This window comes from Corythoichthys intestinalis, chromosome 16 (genome assembly GCF_030265065.1).
Source record: "Corythoichthys intestinalis isolate RoL2023-P3 chromosome 16, ASM3026506v1, whole genome shotgun sequence".
NCBI lineage: Eukaryota > Metazoa > Chordata > Actinopteri > Syngnathiformes > Syngnathidae > Corythoichthys > Corythoichthys intestinalis.
Window position 1 is genome coordinate 12,986,647 of NC_080410.1, and position 20,708 is coordinate 13,007,354.

General features: G+C 39.5%; 1 protein-coding gene across 1 annotated transcript in view; it reads right to left on the reverse strand.

Annotated features, from left to right (window-relative positions):
* Positions 1-258: 258 nt before the first annotated feature.
* The window catches only part of recql5 (RecQ helicase-like 5), a 37,738-nt gene continuing 17,288 nt past the window's right edge, over positions 259-20,708 (reverse strand). Inside the window, exons 10-19 of the mRNA XM_057816950.1 lie at positions 16,160-16,196; positions 16,016-16,074; positions 15,719-15,789; positions 15,547-15,640; positions 15,309-15,455; positions 13,446-14,023; positions 11,820-11,862; positions 11,536-11,748; positions 11,377-11,449; positions 259-951 (exon numbers count right to left, since the gene is read on the reverse strand). Of these exons, the coding sequence (XP_057672933.1) occupies positions 848-951; positions 11,377-11,449; positions 11,536-11,748; positions 11,820-11,862; positions 13,446-14,023; positions 15,309-15,455; positions 15,547-15,640; positions 15,719-15,789; positions 16,016-16,074; positions 16,160-16,196 (1,419 nt within the window). The 3' untranslated portion in view covers positions 259-847. The remainder of the gene's footprint in view (positions 952-11,376; positions 11,450-11,535; positions 11,749-11,819; positions 11,863-13,445; positions 14,024-15,308; positions 15,456-15,546; positions 15,641-15,718; positions 15,790-16,015; positions 16,075-16,159; positions 16,197-20,708) is intronic.

Genomic DNA, 20,708 nt, shown 5'->3' on the forward strand with positions numbered 1-20,708 from the left:
TGCAATGAGATTTTCTGAAGCGTTTACCAACTGATAGCCCTTAACACGAATCAGTATTTTAAAAGTGCAAAGTGAAAGCATTTCTATTTCAACCATTTTTAATTTTCCTCAATACTTTTCGACGACTGGAATATTACGAGGCGCATTTGAAGGCAGCAACACGGGAGGTGACGTCACCTTTTAGCTGACAGTAGCGCCCTCTTCTCAGATCATTCCCTCAAAGGATATACAAGAACAACACACTTATGTACAGTTCGTTTGAAAACACTAGGCTTTATTAATCATCAGATAATGTGGCATGCATCACTAACTCTGCAGAGCATCTAGCACTGCTAAGCCCACAGGAGTGATGCCACAAAAATCAAAAACCCATTTCTGATGCCAACTATTACTTAAAAAAAAAAAAAAAGAAAGAAAAAATGAAGAGCATAGAACATTTCTTTCATTGGATAACCAATTTTTAAACTCATTTTCTGCCTCAACGGCAAGAGACATCCAATTCATCTAAACTAAGTGCATGATGACTGCCAACCCTCCCAGCTCAAATAGATCGGGCATCTCTCGCTGTCGATGGCAACAGATAAGTTAACAGTACTACATTGATTCCAATGGTCTTTAACAGTCAAACATAGCAGCAGTCAAATGTATACTTCTAAATACATTCTCGACAATTTGAGCCAAATCTCTTTCATCCATTTGTTTATTGCAGGTTGAAATACATAGCATCTAACGTATTGCTTGAATATTTAAAGCGGAAGTCCGTAAATCTATTGTCAGCAAGTGCGTGCCATGAAACCTGAGCTGGCATAAACAAGACAAATATTCAATAGCATTCAAACTGTCACAATCAATGCTGATGGGGTCTTTTAAGATGCTTCCAGTCTGCTTCACTCTCACAGCGTTTGACCTTACAGAAGAACTGCTTGATGAGTTCCTTGGCCTCTGTTTTCACTGTGGGCCAACAGACACAAGCAAGAGGAAACAAACATATGCATAAGTATTTTTCAAGTGAAAGTACAGAAGTTCCTTGGTTCATCATGGGCATCAATTTCAATGGCGTCAGAAGAAACGTGTGCGCAAGGGTGAAACACTTGGTCGTCAATCACTAAACTATGTCGCCACAGTATTAAAGTCATATTTACTATTACAATTTATATGAAAAACACACTACATACAGTGCCTTGCAAAAGTATTCGGCCCCCTTGAATCTTGCAACCTTTCGCCACATTTCAGGCTTCAAACATAAAGATATGAAATTTAATTTTTTTGTCAAGAATCAACAACAAGTGGGACACAATCGTGAAGTGGAACAACATTTATTGGATAATTTAAACTTTTTTAACAAATAAAAAACTGAAAAGTGGGGCGTGCAATATTATTCGGCCCCTTTACTTTCAGTGCAGCAAACTCACTCCAGAAGTTCAGTGAGGATCTCTGAATGATCCAATGTTGTCCTAAATGACCGATGATGATAAATAGAATCCACCTATGTGTAATCAAGTCTCCGTATAAATGCACCTGCTCTGTGATAGTTTCAGGGTTCTGTTTAAAGTGCAGAGAGCATTATGAAAACCAAGGAACACACCAGGCAGGTCCGAGATACTGTTGTGGAGAAGTTTAAAGCAGGATTTGGATACAAAAAGATTTCCCAAGCTTTAAACATCTCAAGGAGCACTGTGCAAGCCATCATATTGAAATGGAAGGAGCATCAGACCACTGCAAATCTACCAAGACCCGGCCGTCCTTCCAAACTTTCTTCTCAAACAAGGAGAAAACTGATCAGAGATGCAGCCAAGAGGCCCATGATCACTCTGGATGAACTGCAGAGATCTACAGCTGAGGTGGGAGAGTCTGTCCATAGGACAACAATCAGTCGTACACTGCACAAATCTGGCCTTTATGTAAGAGTGGCAAAAAGAAAGCCATTTCTCAAAGATATCCATAAAAAGTCTCGTTTAAAGTTTGCCACAGCCACCTGGGAGACACACCAAACATGTGGAAGAAGGTGCTCTGGTCAGATGAAACCAAAATTGAACTTTTTGGCCACAATGCTAAACGATATGTTTGGCGTAAAAGCAACACAGCTCATCACCCTGAACACACCATCCCCACTGTCAAACATGGTGGTGGTAGCATCATGGTTTGGGCCTGCTTTTCTTCAGCAGGGACAGGGAAGATTGTTAAAATTGACGGGAAGATGGATGCAGCCAAATACAGGAACATTCTGGAAGAAAACCTGTTGGTATCTGCACAAGACCTGAGACTGGGACGGAGATTTATCTTCCAACAGGACAATGATCCAAAACATAAAGCCAAATCTACAATGGAATGGTTCAATATAAACGTATCCAGGTGTTAGAATGGCCAAGTCAAAGTCCAGACCTGAATCCAATCGAGAATCTGTGGAAAGAGCTGAAGACTGCTGTTCACAAACATTCTCCATCCAACCTCACTGAGCTCGAGCTGTTTTGCAAGGAAGAATGGGCAAGAATGTCAGTCTCTCGATGTGCAAAACTGATAGAAACATACCCCAAGCGACTTGCAGCTGTAATTGGAGCAAAAGGTGGCGCTACAAAGTATTAACGCAAGGGGGCCGAATAATATTGCACGCCCCACTTTTCAGTTTTTTATTTGTTAAAAAAGTTTAAATTATCCAATAAATGTTGTTCCACTTCACGATTGTGTCCCACTTGTTGTTGATTCTTGACAAAAAATTAAAATTTTATATCTTTATGTTTGAAGCCTGAAATGTGGCGAAAGGTTGCAAGGTTCAAGGGGGCCGAATACTTTTGCAAGGCACTGTATGAAACAATACGTGTAAAATGAGACCAGTAGTACCTGAGTCGACATTATTGCATTTTTAGGTAAACAATTTCATTGCGCACCTTTGCAAATTTCATAAATGCACTACATTACTTTTTTAAATTTTTTCATTTTTTTTTGCTTTGACCTCCAAGCAAAAGTTTGAGATGGGGTCGCTTCATAGTGACACAGAGTGGTGGGCAGAGTAGCCAATTATTATTATTGCATATTTTACTCAAGTAAGAGGAGTATTAGTGAAAGTAAGTCATCCAAAAATTAACTCAAGTACAAGTAAATAAGTATTCGTTGAAAAGAATACTCAAGTAATGAGTAACACTGTGAGTAACCACTTACAATGTCTGATTTAAAAAAAATAAAAAATAATAATAATAATAGTGAGGGTTTTTTTTTCTCAATACAACTTCACCTATACAAACTAGAGCCGGGCAGTTTACCGAAAATTTACCGTTAACGAGATGGTTCACGATGACCAAAGTAATTTTGACCATGTCGGTAAATTCGGTATTTTAATGAAACGAAAAAATAGTCTTTTCATCCTGCTTTGACTCTGTGTGTTCGGCTATGTTCATTCCCCTTTAAGAAAGCAGTCAGTGTGCTTACGTATGAAGTCACGTGGTTATCAGGAAATCAAACAAACAGAAGCCCGGTAGGCTAACGCTAGCTGCTAACGCTACAATCAAACGTGATGAAGTCGGGCTTAAGGGAGCCTCGCCAAACTTTCACCCAACATTAAGTAGATTCTTGGCGGTCCAGACGGCTTTCACCCGTCTCCCTGGTTCTCACGATTTCAGGAAAGGGTGCTTTCAGTGCTTTCTACTGGTAGCCAGGCTACAGGGTAACGCTAGTGGCTAACACTACAAATGAACGTGATGCAGTCGAATAGCGGCTCTAAACTTGTCGAATCGGCTGAACTTAATGAGTGGATTGGGCACGGACAACATATCGCAATCAGTTTTCTCGCGTTATTTTGTACCTGTGTGTGTGTGTGTGGGGGGGGGGTGATTTCTCTGATAACTTTTATGATGGCAAAGCATTCAGCAAATAGTATAATCCAACAGTGAAACCCATGAGCGTTTATTGGCCAAAGCTATTTGTCTGTATGTGCTTGCTTTATTCTGTGTCATGGTTGCCATCATAAAATCCTAAATGTTTCAGTGGCATAAGACCAGTATAGCTTTAATGTGTGTGTATCTGTGTGCGGGGTGCATGTGTGCGTGCATGTATTTAAAAATGCTCTGGAAAAAAAAAAAACTGAAACCTTGAAGTAAACACTTGTGTTGAGTAATTATGTCACAGCAGCTATTAACAATAAGTTGTCTCTTTGAAGTGCACTGTTAAAGCTGTAAGTCATTTGTGTTACAATGACATGTTTGCAGTCATCATATTGATTTTTTTATTGTTGGACATTGTTCAAGTCATACAAGCTGTTATAAATGTTCATACTTGAATTCTTATTGTTTACAAGTTATTTTTATATACTTAATATATAGACTGCAGGTACAATTGGAAAAATATGTTAAATTGAAAGCTGGTAAATAAATCAACGAGAAACGGTTAATTTGTGTTTCATGCATTAATTCAGCTTTTCAAATTATATAACAGTCCGCTTGGGCCAATTTATTGTCATTTATCCTTATCGAGGTAAATATGCTCAATTTACCAGGATACGTACTTATGGCCATATCGCCCAGCCCTAATACGAACTGTTATTATTATTATAGGGCTGTCAAACGATTAAAATTTTTAATCGAGTTAATTACAGCTTAAAAATTAATTAATCGCAATTAATCGCAATTCAAACCATCTATAAAATATGCCATATTTTTCTGTAAATTATTGTTGGAATGGAAAGATAAGACAAGATGGATATATACATTCAACATACGGTACATAAGTACTGTATGTGTTTATTATAACAATAAATCAACAAGATGGCATTAACATTATTAACATTCTGTTAAAGCAATCCATGGATAGAAAGACTTGTAGTTCTTAAAAGATACATGTTAGTACAAGTTATAGAAATGTTATATTAAAAGCCCTCTTAATGTTTTTGTTTTAATAAAATTTGTAAAATTTTCAATCAACAAATAAACTAGTAGCCCACCATTGTTGATGTCAATAATTACACAATGCTCATGGGTGCTTAAGCCAATAAAACCAGTTGCACCCAAGCGCCAGCAGAGGGCGACAAAACTCCAAAAAACACAACAAGTTGGCATTGCACTGTGCTGTCATTTTAATCTGTTTGAGCGGGGCGTGTGCGTTAATTGCGTCAAATATTTTAACGTGATTAATTTGAAAAATTAATTACCTTCCATTAACGCGATAATTTCGACAGCCCTAAATTATTATTATTATATTGTACTATAACCCAGTAGTCCCCAACCTGCTTAGCAAGCTTATAGCCACATATTATGAAGAACGGATATTGTTGTAGGCTCCTCTTCTGGCTCAACAGGTGGTCTTTTCCCCCTAAAAAAGTTTTCCAAAGATGTTGCGGCCCGCAGCACGCAGCCAACAGCAGGTAAACTTACTGACTGATGCTGGGCTGCTATAGGTGTGCAAACACCCTTGTAAAGACGGCCAACCACTAGAGAGCGACCAGTGACGTGCGGTCAGGGGGGGCAGGAGAGGCAGAGCCTCACCTGTCATCATGACAAAAATAATAATTAAAGCATCAAATTTATATTAATATTTGTCCATTGCTCTTTATGTATAACTCATTTCAAACATTTTTTATAGTCAAAATCGCTGAATTTGCCTATTTCCTATTCAAATAAAGAAATGAAACGAGAGGTGCGGCAGCAACGAGTAAAGCCTCACCTCTGAATGCGCAATCCATAACAAACTGGGTTGATACATGGAATTGGAGCGTGCTGGTTGCTGTACATCTGTATGTCGCCATTATAATGTTTCCAGATACGTTTATTTGACCTGATTTTCCACAGTCTGGCTAATGTCTTTAACCCTTAAAGTTTAATGTTTGTTAGCGACATATTTAGTTTTGCTGATGGGAAATAAAACCGCAGTGAAAAAGCCCAGGTTGTGGCAGATAGTACTCTGCCGCACTGAAAGGGGGCGTACGTGAAACTTGATTTTCCGTCATAAGTGGACGCGATTAACACAACACCGGAGCTAAAAGGTTTGCTTCAAACTATGGGACAGAAGATAACTCGCGCTTTTCAAACGGACTGGTACACCCGAAAAGACTGGCTATGTGGCTGTCCTTCGATAAATCGCCTTTGCTGCTTTCCCTGCCTTTTCTTCTCAACTTGTGCCAATGTCTGGACTAACACGAGATATTGTGACATTAAAAAACTACCACGAAGCCTCAGCAAACATGAGAGCTCGACCACTCACATTCAAAGCCTGATTGCTTTAAAAACTTTTGGAAACTCAAGGATCGATTTGGCTTTGACGAACAGCGGAAGCTCAACGGTAGCATCCACAAAGCTAAGGTAAAAGAAAACCGAAAGAGTTTGAAAGACTTCACTAATGCGACCTGCATCCTAGCTAAACAGGAGTTAACATTTCGTGGTAACGATGAGCGTGTAAGCTCTTCTAAACATGGAATATATGTAGAACGATTACATGGTTTTGCTGAGAAAGATGAAAGGTTAGCTAGACATTTGGACACATCCACTGTGTTTTCTAGCTTGTCAAATAGAACACAGAACGATCTAATTGAAGCAATCCTCTCCATTGAGGCGGAGAGATTTTTTTTAAGTAAAGGAAAATAAGGAGGACTTTTACAAAAAGGGCGTAGGTTTGCATAGGGACGGTAGGGACATAACACTACCAACTTTTCAGGATGCTAAAATTGTCCCCACCAACGTTTAAGCAACCTTACCTTTTTTGCATGATATAATGTTCAGTTATATAGAGAGTTTAGATCTTTCAATAGTTCCATATGTTGTAAGGATAGAATTGACCTTACCATTATTAAGTGAATTATTTTCATTATGTTTATGTTTGCTAATAAAAAACAGACATTTATTCAGGAAGTTTTCAAAATGTTTCTCTAGTATTTTTCGAAAACAAGGTTTGAATCGAACAGTGTATCACCTGAACCAATGCACGTAAAAGTTATTATCAGTAGATAAGGATTTATTTTGCATTGATCATTTTGCCTATTAATTAATTAGGTTCATATACATGAGAAATGTGGCCCTTTGCCCCCTTCATCCAATCTGTTTGGTCTTATTAATGTCCCGTCCCCAGCAAAAAGTGTACCTACATGCAGGTTATGCTGTTATATCGTCCCTACGAATGTTTAGACCAAACCTATGCCCTTCAAAGTAACGGTGGTTTTTGTGGTGAAGGACAGGCGCAAGACCACAAACAGTTTTCATTTCAATCTTATAAAAAAAAAAAAAAAAAAAAAAAAAGAGCTTAGACGAAGAAAAATACAATAGAATATTTAAAAACTAAATTTTGGCCTTAAATAAAATATTCTTTGTTTTTCTTTTCACACCTTTTGTTTAGCAATCTGTAATAAATTGCTTAAAGTATCAGAATTACAAGTTTTAAAAACAACTGAATATTTCACGAAAGGTCAGAATTGAATTCTGTGGTTTTGTACACCACTCTTTACTCTCATTTATGTTGCACGAATTACAGAATTGCGACGGCCAACACATTGAGGATGTAGAGCAAATGCATGTTATTTTCTTACTTTTACGTATCGATAATATGTACCGTGTGTGCGTGTTTTGTGAAGAATGCTGATGAGATATGAAATAACCAGTAGCCAATTGAATAAGCTACCCTTTTTGGTTTATATATTTGGAAATCTGACACTAAAGGAGTCAGTGCCTCACCAACCATGAACCTCACCACACGTCACTGAGAGCGACGTATGCAAATCTCTACTCAGATTAGTCAAGAGCAGGGGTGTCCAAACTTTTTGCAAAGGGGGCCAGATTTGGTGTGATAAAAATGTGGCGGGCTGACCTTAGCTGACGTCATTTACGTAGAAAAATATATTTAAGCAAATTTTAGCAAGCCATTCTGTGTGTCACATTTTCTTTATTATTATTATTTTTTTAATCAATAATTTCAACTGTCTCGCAACTTGCCTTTGTGGCGTTCTCTTTCGACTCTCGGGCTCTTGCGAAATAGTGCTGCTGTGAAGTTAAACTATCTTCAAGTTGCTTCAATTTCTCGCTACATATCTTCCCTGTAATCTTGTCGTACATGTCAGTGTGTGTTGTTTGGTCATATCGCCTCACATTGAACTCTTTAAAAACAGCGACCGTCTCTTTGCAAATGAGGCAGACACAGTTGTTGCTTATTTTAGTGAAGAAATAGTCCAATTTCAACCTATCCTTGAAGCCTCGGCCGTCACAGTCAACTTTCTTTTTTATTGTTGATTGTCGCCATTTTAGAAAATTGGGAGTAAAGGGTCACTCGGGGTCATGTTGCTTAGAGTGCTGCTGCCTTTTAGTGGGTAAATGAGGAGCAGCATTTAGTGGGTAAGCTATTTCATATGCTGGTAGCAGTACTGCTGACCAATTTATTAAGTCTGTGTGTGGGCCAGAAGTTATTGATTTTATGACAGAGGCTGGGGGTCGGATGAAATTTGACCACGGGCCACATTTGGCCCCCGGGCCGGACTTTGTACGTGTCTGGTCAAGAGGCACAGGCCAGACTGCGGTTTTAACAAATTGTTTATTATTACTCTGCGGCCTGTTAGCAAATGCGCCACGGACCGTTACTGGTCCCCAGCCTGGTGGTTTGGGATCCCTGGCTGAGCTATTACATGACCGTATTATGCCAGAAAGAAAATGACACAAAAATCATCAATTCAGACACAATGACCCGTTACCCATCCAAAGAGCATGAGTGGCCTTTAATGGAGAAAAAACACTGTTACCTCTGAATGGTATAATGGAGTAGTGTTGGACCGTAACATTTTTTGGCCCTGATACAGATACCTGGCTGTGCAGTATCGGCCGATACCGATACCACTTTGTTTGTAAAGTGAATTCAGTAGAACTTTTTATTGCATACCTGGTATTGGTGACAATAGTTAAATAAACCTTTGGCTCTCAAAAGCCAAATAGTGCTAAATTTGTGAAATTAAAACATGTATAATACTAGCCCAACAGTAAGAAAGTAAAAATACAATTAATAATTACGGTAACATTTTTAAACCTTGTGTTTTGGCTCTCAAAGGCCAAACAGTGCAACTTTCATGAAATTATAGGTAATAATAATTGACCACAGCATCCTGTCTTTCTATTCGCCTCCCTCTCTGTGCACCAGCAGCAACACACACTTAGCCACTTAGCTTAGCTTACTTTGCTTACTTCTACAGCACTTTTGAATAAGTTTGCCACCGATCCTTTTGAATAAGGAATCGTTCCGAATTAGAAATTAAAAGTTGCGTTCCGTATTGAACCAATACGGAATATATATGAATTAGGGATGTAACAGTACACAAAAATCTCGGTTCGGTACGTACCTCGGTTTTGAGGTCACGGTTCGGTTCACGCCGGACGGGCTGACGACGTCACCGCCGCTGACGGGCCACCCGAACTAGCCGCTGTCTGACATGTATCCATTATGCAGCGCTTTGTTTACATTTGCGGCAATAACGACACTTGCTTTACGGCAGCTAATCCGTTACACAGTAATACGGCTCTGGGTAATACTATTAGGCCATTGTTTGAGCTTGCATACCCACGTGTGTGTTGTATTGTGCCTTAGTCTTGTTAACCAAATAAAGGCAGCGTTAACAAAAGTCATCTGACCGCTCGTCATTTTACAGTCAACACTCAGGGTTCGCAACTTCGCATTTGACAGCATACGTGCCGCGTACCTCCTCGCCAGCTGTTTGCTCGCTATTCATTCACCTGTGCATTTGATCGCTATTTTGTTACACTCCCGCTCTTTCGGTGAGGTATTTTGTGTTCACTCGTTATTGGATCGTTTTTGTTCACCACTGTAAATAAGAGCACCGCAGCAGTAGAGGTAAACTGCAGTTTTCGTTCAACCCGTTTTGTTTAGTGTAGAAGCCAGGTTAGTGGCTGTATTGTTTTTTCTTTTTTACGATCAGGGTTTACTTAGCGGGTGGGGTTCAAGTGTAGTTTCATTTTGTTTCTTGTTTTGGCCTGGGCTTACGCTGAAGCCAGCTTCTTCCGCATTTTGTATATTTTGTTCACTGCGAGTTCGACTTGTGTGAATAAATTTGTGTCCACTTGCAACTTGTGTGCGTGGCTCGTTTTATGTTACGCCCTTAGCAGCTGTCCGTGGGGCGTAACAGTGGGATTATGGGAAGCAAGAGCGGGCATTCCGCGCTTGCGTTGAATGCGTCAAATATTTTAACGTGATTAATTCAAAAAAATTAATTACCGCCCATTAACGCGCTAAATTTGACAGCACTTTACATTTCGTCAGAAACTCGTTCGGTACGCCCCCGTACCGAACCGAGGACCCCAAACCGAAACGGTTCAATATAAATACATGTACCGTTACACCCTTAATATGAAAAGATACATTTCTATGCATTTTAGGAGTTTTGGGGATGTCCCTTTTTTTCGTCGCCTGCCCGTCTATGGGCGCGAGGGGAGCGTCCCTTATTTCTATTTATGAAAGGTGGCAATCCTACTTTTGAAACAGGTCTCAAATTACTGCGGCATTTCTTTCCGTAAAAGACAATAAAAGTAAAGTAGACGATCTGAACTGACCAGAGATTGTTGCTAGGGTCCAGGCCTATGTGAATCCTTTGGATAGCAGTCTTGCTGTTGCAGCCTCAAACTCTTTGTATTCATTCACATGTTTCGTCTTCAAATGTTTTATCAGGTTCAAAGTATTGAAACTGGTTGATTTAACTCCACATCTCGAAAGTTTCAGGCCGCAAATCTTGCATGCAGCCGTTGTACGCGACAGAGATTATAAACTGAAATATTTCCAGACTGCCGATATTTTCCTCTCGTACTTTGTTTTTCCTCCACTTGAAAAAGCTGCCCTGGCATTGGTCAAGAGTGGCTATTGGCCCACTCTCATTGGTCTGGAGCAGGCCAATAGTCATAGCTGCCTGGCATGCAAAGTGATCACGTGTCACCACACAACACGGAGACAGAGTGTAGTGAGCGTCAGGAGGAAAAAAAGGCTGCGGTCAAGTATTGCAATACAGAACCGGTAAATGGTATCGGCCCACCTCTTAGTTGATACTAATCCCCCCCCCAATACTGCTATCTGCATCGGTGCATCTATATAATGGGGTCCTGTTGCGACATCTCATTGGTGAAACTGGTATAGCTATTGTAGGCATCTCTGGCAAAAATAAAGTCTATAGTAGAATAAAGACGAAAAATGTAACGACTCTCGTGTACCCAAAAAAAATTAGCGGAGTAGTGTTTCTTCTTCACAAATCTACTGAAGTTAAATGAAAAAGTATTGTACGGTAAAACTACTACTAAAAGTTGTGCATTTTTCTCAGAAAGTTACTCAAGTAAATGTAATGGAGTAAATGTAGTGTTACTACCCACTTCTGGTGACACTTAACTAAAACTAAACCATAGATCTCCCCTGTATTTATCTCACCTTGTCCCTTTCCAAGACTCCTACCCTCTGCAAGAAGGTGTGACAAATAGCGAGCGAAGGACTTGAACAGCTCCTACCGACAAAAAAAGAAAAGAAAAAAAGAGTGGAATGATTCAATCTACCTTGTGCTACCCTTGGGAAACAGGATAAATTTCACACCTTGGTAGCAAACTTCCCCCGAGTGTAAAAAGGGTCCAGGTAGCGGACCACCACATCAGCCGCCTCTTTTAGAGTCACAGCTGTCTTTGGCTCGTTCACCATGTTCACGACTCTCTGCTGTGCGGTGGGCTTGAGTCTACTCTCGCTATCGTCCACTAGGCGGCCTCGTTTTGCCGGAGGAGGCTCCTCTAGTTTGGCTTCAAGAGCACATGGCTGATTGGAAAAATTTAGGTTAGTCATGGAGGGGGACACAAAAAAAAAACTAAAGCCCGATGGTGACGTACCTCTTCTGTTACAGATGAGTGGTTGTCTTCTGTTGTGTTGTGTCTGAGTGGAAAATGAAATTGCTGCAATTAGTATTTGTGATTGATTAATATCAGTGGCGGGGCTAGGATTTTTCTAAAACGGGCCAAGAAAAGGCCACACTGTCATCTTTGCTCAGTGTTTGTTTTGGTCAACAAGGCAATACGCAGATTATCCTTCATGTTGCGGTAAAAATATCTTTACAATAACAACACAATACAATAATAAAAATAATAACAATATTTTTGAAAAGCAACACAAAAAGCAGCTTTATTTTTAACATACTCTAGAATAGGTCTGAACAATATTGTAAAAAAAAAAAACGATCATTGTGATTTTTAGGGGGTTTGCAATATATTGCCAAATTAAAACTAGAAGACTTTTCACCATATAACTTGAATAGCTCTGTTTGGGATAGGCCTGAAGCATATTGGGGAAAAAAATAACATTGCAATATATATTGCCAAGGCTCCACACTTACTTACTGGTTGCACTAGTGCGCCCAACCTTTTTCTTAAGGTGCACTAGCACAAAATGCAGGCACACCCACATTTTTCATTGCATCACCTTTAACACCAATCCATTCATTCATTCATCTTCTGAACCACTTATCCTCACGAGGGTCACTGGGGTGCTGGAGCCTATCACAACACACTCCAGGCAGAGGGCGGGGTACACCCTGAACTGGTTGCCAGCCAGTCAGAGGGCACATATAGACACACAAACATTCAAGCACACACTCAACCCTACGGACAATTTGGAGTACGTGTTCAATCAGCATACCAAGCACGTTTTTTGAGGGATGTGGCAGGAACCCGGAAAAAATCACGGACTCCACATTTAAAATGTGAATTATTTTTAAACAAGAATAACATAGAAAAATTCTTGTCTTTATTAAATGCTTCATTGAGTGAGTCCACTCGAATTCACGCACGCTTCGATGCTCACGCTGCCGAGAACAGCCTCTCACTTACACAATGAATGAGTTGCCACATAACACTTCAGACTGGGCTATCCCTAGTGTGTTACGTTGTTTAACGATGATTAACATATTTGTTCCTTTGATCGTAGAGCTACAGAGTCCTTGCTGACCAGATCAACGCTACAAACCAGTCAATCATTGTGAATTTTATGTACCAAAAGCAAGCTGCAGTGGTGACCAAGAAAAACAGTTTGGTCGCACTGCTTAGCAGGAGGGAGTGCGAGAGGCTGTGGCACTGTATGAGCATGAAGCAGAAAAACATGTTTGCGTGTTTAAAAAAAAAAAAAAAAAAAATATATATATATATATATATATCACACATCCTTGCGATGTGAGTATTGCGCATCCGCACATGGCGATGACGATGGATGTTCAAACGATATATAATTCAGGCGTACTCTATAAACAAAATCTAATTCTCTCCCTTTTCAGAAAAGAAGGATTCACCGATTGCCATGCTTTGTGCTAAAATGGGAACACTTCAGGGGCCATTTAAATTACAGGTGGGGCCAGTGCTCCTTTGGCCCCATCCCTAAAACCGCCACTGATTAATATGATAAGGACTCTTGGATAATGGAAGATTAGCCATCCACAATTTAGTAGTACAAGATTGAGTATGTCTTACTCCCTGGTAGAAGATGCATTCAGATTTGATGTGTGCTGATCCGTTGCGGTTTCATCACTGTCGTCCGCTATAACAACGACAGGCGGTTCTGTCTGTGCTTGTTTCACATCTTTGAGCATTGGTTCCACAGCACTGCCATCAGAATCGAGACTGACAGGCGAGTGCTGCACATTGTTCATCACTTCCTCTTGACCTACAATACTGGCGTCTGTTTCTTGGCATTCCTTCATCATTTTAGTCTTCACAAAATACTGAGAAATGCAGCGAGAACTTTTTGCGGCCTCCTCCAACTTCTGCTGCTTCTTGCTCAAGGTTCTAGTTCCCTTAGTTGGGCTGCTCAAGGAGAAGGAAGAAGCAGCAGCAGCAGCAGCATTTGCTCTTGCTCGGATAGATGACGTCACAGTCTTAGGCTTTTCTGACCATTTTCCGATTGGTTCCTGTTGAACGGCAACTGAGCTGCCACTTGGTGTTCCCTCAGTAGATGCGTTGTCCACAATGGAACTCTTCAGAAGATCTTTTGCAACCTGATGCGGATTGGACGAACCCCTCTGACCTGCTCCGACTCTCTTTCGCTTCATCTGAACAAAGATGAGTAACAAAAGGTGACTATATATTTAGAGAATTCTTCAGTAGTTACAAACTTATAGACTCTTTAACCCCTTAATGCCTGAATTTACATTCAACAAATAGACAGAAATCATTTATGGGAATAAATACAGTAAGTACATAAAAAATAGTGTATAGATTGATATGTAAAGATAAATGCAGAAGATGAAAAGATGGAAGTTCTTCACAACGTAGTCGAAGATTCATGAAATCAGATAGTAGGGGGTGCCAAATTGCCAATGAGTTCCAGATTTTCAACTCCAAAAATTTGTGATCCAAATTTAGCTAAACTGTTGTTTATTTGGTGGTAAAATAAAAAACACAGGGGCTCCTTGATTTACGAGGATGTTACTCAAATTTGTATGTAAAATGTAATGTACTTTAGTCTTTTATCAAAGCTAAGAAATTATATCGACATCTCTGTTAAATACGCATATAATTTAAATTATTAACAATGTAAACTGTACAGTAAATGGCTTCTAGATATACATACACATTTGGCGAAGACTCTCGCTAAAATTTTTTCCTCCCTAACAAACAGAGAGTCTGGACACATCACTGACTCACTTTTTTTGAGGCCCGATACAGTCAAACCAAAAAGTAGCTCCTTACGAAAAGTTAGTATTAGGGCTATCAAAATTATCGCGTTAACGGGCGTTAACTAATTTTTAAAATTAATCACATTAAAATATTTGACGCATTTAACGCACATGCCCCGCTCAAACAGACAGCAGTGTCATTTCGATTTGTTACTTGTGTTTTTTGGTGTTTTTCCACCCTCTGCTGGCACTTGGGTGAGACTGATTTTATGGGTTTCAGGCTTCAGCACCATAATTATTATTGACATTAACAATGGCGAGCTACTAGTTAACTTTATCAAAATGAAAACATTAAGAGGGGTTTTAATATAAAATTTCTATAACTTGTACTAACATTTATCTTTTAAGAACTACAAGTCTTTCTATCCATGGATCGCTTTAACAGAATTTTAATAATCTTAATGCCATCTTGTTGATTTATTGTTACAATAAACAAATACATTACTTATGTACAGTATGTTGACTGTATATATCCGTCTTGTGTCTTATCTTTCCATTCCAACAATAATTTACAGAAAAATATAGCATATTTTATAGATGGTTTGAACTGCGATTAATTACAATTAATTTTTAAGCTGTGATTAACTCGATTAAAAATTTTAATCGTTTAACATCCCTAGTTATTATACAATTGAGTGCATGAAATGTGCCAACTCACTGAGTAGACCTGAGATGCAGATTTGAACCCATGCAGATCTTCAGAAAATGTAGAGGTGGAGGCTTTCTCTTCTGTTAGAATGGCCTCACTACCAGTGAGGCTCTTGTGCTCCTCTGGTTTAGCAGGTCCTTTCTTTAGCTCGGCCACCTTAATGAAAAGGTAGTCAAAGCAGTCATCGTCAGTCTGGTGCAAACCTCGTTTAACTGAGTAACATCGGTGACGCTGAGTCAGGCAGAACCTTCTTTAAGACTGCAGCTTTGTACAAGTTGGAAGACTTGCTTTTCTTGAACACCTCATGTTCAATATCCACAGCTAAAGACAGATTATCATAGCTGTGAGAACAGACAAAGAATTATTACAATAAAAACATACTATTAAAAAAAAACTTGAGGTTTGTGTCAGTGCATTACCGAAATGATTCGTCTGCCCTCTGGTGGCCATATAATGCCTCTTGAAGAAGTGTCAGGCAGTGCTCCCTGGACTAAAATACAATTTACATGGTTGCAAAACAACAAAGCTAAGACTTGTTCAACAACAACAAAAATCAAAGACTACAATACAATGTTATTCCCATTGTTTTTGCATTTGGAACAGCGTTCATGATCAACTTCTCCAGAGATCTCTTAACGACTCCCAACCCGAGTCACTGAATTCCAGGGACTGTGCTAATTAATGCCATAGCTGTGAGGAATGTGTTTGTGTCGTACCTTCACTGGGAGCTTTGGTATCCTCTGACTGCTTGCCTCTTTTAGTGGGCAGTCAGCATCTTCAGGGTGATTATCAGAAAAGAGCTAATGAGCCACAATAGTATTAACCAAGTATTCATTACTAAAAGGTACTCAAGATTTTACCTGGAGGAATAAAGTCATCCTTCTCACTGTCAAGTCCCTACAGACAAAACAAAATGAGAAAAATACACTTAACTGAATGCAAATGCAGCTTAAAAATAATCATCATTGCTGGGCGGAAATTTCTTGTGCTTATATTTGATTAGTAATTTCATACTCGACATAGTCACAACTCTATGCTATTAGAAAGTCCCCATGGGGATTTTTATTTGACTTTTTTTTGCTTCTTTGTTTTTTTTTTTTTTTTACAAAAACTACTCCTCGGAAATGTATTCTTCAAGTTCAGAAACGTGACGTGTCCATTCATTCATTTTCCATATAATGTTAAAAAAAAAACATATATATTTTCCATTCATCTATTTTTGATGAAGACAATTTAAAGTAACTGTAATAAAAATATACAATTACACATTGTGCAGTAATACAAGGGTTGCACTTGTAACATTTTTAGCTTCTCATTATCCAGACTCATTAGCACATCATCATCCCAATTTCAAAGTCTGTCAACTAAAATATATACTGTATATAGAGTTAGGAGCATTTAAAATACAAGAATAGGAGACAAATAGGAGAGTATTTGCACCCCTTGTAATTATGCAAGCTGACCCACTTAGAAAATAGGTAGACGTCTGAAATTTCAATCATAGATGCATTTCCACACATAGAGACATAATTTAAAAAACAATCCAGAAATCACATTGTATGATTTTTTTTTTTTTTAAATAATCTATTTGTAATTTATTGGGGTTCATAAGTATTTGTACACCTGAGAATCAGCAATAATTATGACACTCAAAGAGTTGTCAGTCTACCTTAAAAAAAAGTCCACCTTTACCCAATGAGTAACCACCCACCCGTTTGTGCTCAATATTGTCACCTGTGCATACCACAGTCTGTCATAATCCAACTGCTACCATGGGCAAGACCAGAGAGCTTTCGAAAGACACCAGAGAAAAAAGTTGTTGAGCTCCACAAAGCTGGAAAAGGCTATGGGACAATTGGAAAGCAACTTGGTGAATATAAATCAACAGTTGCAGCAATTGTTAGAAAATGGAAAAGGCTAAACATTACTGATAATCTATCTCGGACCGGGGCTCTATGCAAGATCTCTCCTCGTGTGACATCACTCATGATGAAAAAAGTGAAGGCTCAGCCAAGAACTACAAGGCAGGAGCTGGTCAATTACCTGAAGAGAGCTGGATGCACAGTTTCAAAGGCTACTATTGTCAGTAGAACACTACGGTGCAATGGTTTAAAATCATGCATTGCTCAGAAGGTTCCCCTATTGAAGCCAGTACATGTGAAGGTCTGTCTGAAGTTTGCCAAGGGACCATCTGAATGATGCAGAGGGGTTATGGGAGAAAGTCATGTGCTCAGATGAGATCAAAGTAGAACTTTTTGGTGCAAACTTTACTCGTCATGCGTGTAGGAAAAAGAAGGATGAGTACAATCCCAAGAACACCATCCCCACTGTGAAGTATGGAGGTAGAAACTTCATGCTTTGGGGCTGCTTTTTCGGCAAAGGGGACAAGACAACTGTACTGTATAAAGCAGAGGATGAATAGTGAAAATTTATCGTCAGGTTTTGGGCTACAACATCCTTCCCTCAGTCAGAGACTTGAAGATGAGTTGTGGCTGGTTCTTCCAACATGACAATGATCCAAAGCATACAGCCAAGCTGACCAAGGAGTGGCTGCGTAAAAAGCATATCAAGGTTCTGGAGTCTCCAGACCTCAAGCCAATACAAAATCTTTGGATGAAACTGAAACTTCGTGTTTCTCAACGAAAGCCCCGAAACCTGACAGATCTAGAGAGGATTTGTGTGGAGGAATGGGCCAAAATCCCTGTTTCCAAATGTGAAAACCTGGTGAAGAACTACAGAAAGCCCTTAATTGCAAACAAAAGCTTCTGCACTAAATATTAGCACTGATTTTCTCAGGGGTATAAATACTTAAGAAAAATCATATAATGTGAGTTACGGATTTTTTTTTTTTTTTTTTTTTTTTTTAGATTATGCCTCTATAAGTGAAAATGCATCTATGAGTGAAATTTCAGATATCTACCTATTTTCTATGTGGGTGAACTTGCAAAATCGCAAGTAGTGCAAATACTTCTGATCCCCATTGTATCTATCATAAAATGTATATATGATATATATACATTAAGGGTGTCAACAATAATCGATGCAGCGATGCATCCCGATGCGGGGCATGGACGATTCAATTCGATGCGGGCAACAAGCCGAATCGATTCAGCGCATTTTAAAATATATAAGTACGTTCAAAAATCTTCCCTGCGCAATTCCGGTGATGCAATGAATTTGGTTTTCCCATTTCTATTATTATTCTCATGTTTAATTTTTTACACACCGCATAACTCTGGTCAAGTTTCCCACCAACCTCGTAGAAGCCAAAATGTCTCCAGATGTCTGTGTTAGGTTTTGTGTTTGGTTTCTCCTTGTGTGACTTGTCCCTGTGATTACCCATTGCTCTCACCTGTGTGTGTTTTCCCAGTGTATCCTGCAATCTGCATCCACCTGTGTTACCCAGCTGTTCCTCGTCTCGTTACCCCTTGTCTGCGTATATAATGACCCAGTTTCTTGTCACTCCTTGTTGCGTCATTGTCTATGTCAATGTCAGCGTCCATGTCCGTGTAAAAGCCAAGATCCTGTCCAAGCCCTCGTGTATCCGTCCCTCCGATTTAAGTAAGTTTTGTTTGACTCTTGCCCTTTTGTTCCCCAGTGGTTTTGGTTGTACTTTGTGTTTTTGTTAGATATCATTAAAACGTTTTTTGAGTTCATCGCCATCTGCCTCCTGCCTTGCATTTTTGTTTCCCTGCATTTGGGTCCATACAACCTGCCTGCCCGCGCATTCCCTGACAGTCTGCTTTTAATGTGTTAGGTGCATCAATAATCTTTCTCGCTCCCACTTTCTCCGCTTCAGCCATTGTTATGTTATGTCCTATCTCTCTGCTCTCTCGATTAGAGCTTAGTTCGGGCCTAAAAAATCCAGCCCGACCCGACCCGGCCCCGTGTATTAAAGGCCGAGAGTCCGAAATTTTACGTTTTATTTGTAGGCTCGAGCCCGACCCCCCCCCCCCGAAAATGTACGTTTCATTTGTAGGCCCGCGCCCATTTTATTTGTGAGGACTCAGCAGGAGGAGCAAATGCGGGGATGCAATGCGTGGTTGCGTTTTGTGTGATCACAACTTGGACGATGCCTATGTGCATAATGATAAATTAAAACCTGTCTTTTGTAACAAATTCTCCCAGATAAACAAGACTGTAAGATGAATATTCAATAAACATTTATATCGTTTATATTTGTGTGTCTGTTCTATCAGGTGAATAGTTCATGCGTCAATTCGTCGGCAAAATGCAATAGACATTCATTTCAATTTCTTCGAGTTGGCAGAAAAAAACGCAAGTTTTCTTAATGTTTAAATAGTCTACATATTTTTATTATAATTATAAATGCATTTACACAATGAAATAAAGCTGGAAAGGTTTGTTAAATATATTTCTGTGTGGGATATAGTTCTCACTATACGCGCCTCTCTGACAAGGAGAGGAACAGCAGCATATTCAAAAATAAACTAAAATAATTTTAAATAACATTCTTTATTTTAATGACTCGCATCAGAACACACAAAAGAACAACCTGCCTTAAGGAGCACTGAAACAAAATAATGACGTTTTAAGGAACACCACGAACTCCACGATGTCCTGCTTAGCACGAAGAGGTGCAGCCCTTGAAATAAATGATAATAACGATGTTTGACTCATATCTTTTAGGCCAGTACAGTTTTTAAAATGCCTGCTCAGCGTCAATGTGCCAGTCTTTCTGCTCTCGTACGAGAGCAAAGCGCCACATTTGTTGCATTCGGTAAGGCCGACAGTTTTCTGTAACATCTTCCACTATCAATTTAAATCCTTTCCACACACCACTCGTGGATTCTTACTTTTTCAATCCCACCGTCTTCAGTTTGTTTTTCACCTCTTGCGGCTCTATATCGAAATTCAAAAAGGAAATACCAGGATGCAGCGTTGCAGACTTGCGGAGAGCGCCAAGAGCGGGTGGGGAAGATTAAAAGGAGGGCGGGGCCACGGCGTTCATGCGCAAACAACGCACTGGCTCATGTTTGTGATTACAAAAGCGCCTTCTCCCTGTTTCATCCAATTTATTTATTTTATAACAAGTATTCCTTAGTTTAACATCCATACATTCTTTTAGTATACAAATATATATTTATTTAAAAAAACGTTAGCGAGAGTGAAGTCCGGCCCGATCCGACCCGACCCGAACGTAAATTGACATTTTGGGCCCGACCCGGCCCGAAATTCAGTCGGGTTGGGTTCAGGTTCGGGCTCAAGATCTAGGCTCAACTGTAGCGGGAGCTACCTTACATTCAAATATCAATCAATTCCCTGGATTGTTATTGCGATAAAGATGCTGCTGTACTACAATATTTTCTTTGTCGTTTTCTTTAATATTTACTTGAATATTTTTATTGATGGGTCGTTGTGACTAAAATACAGTGACTGTTATTACTG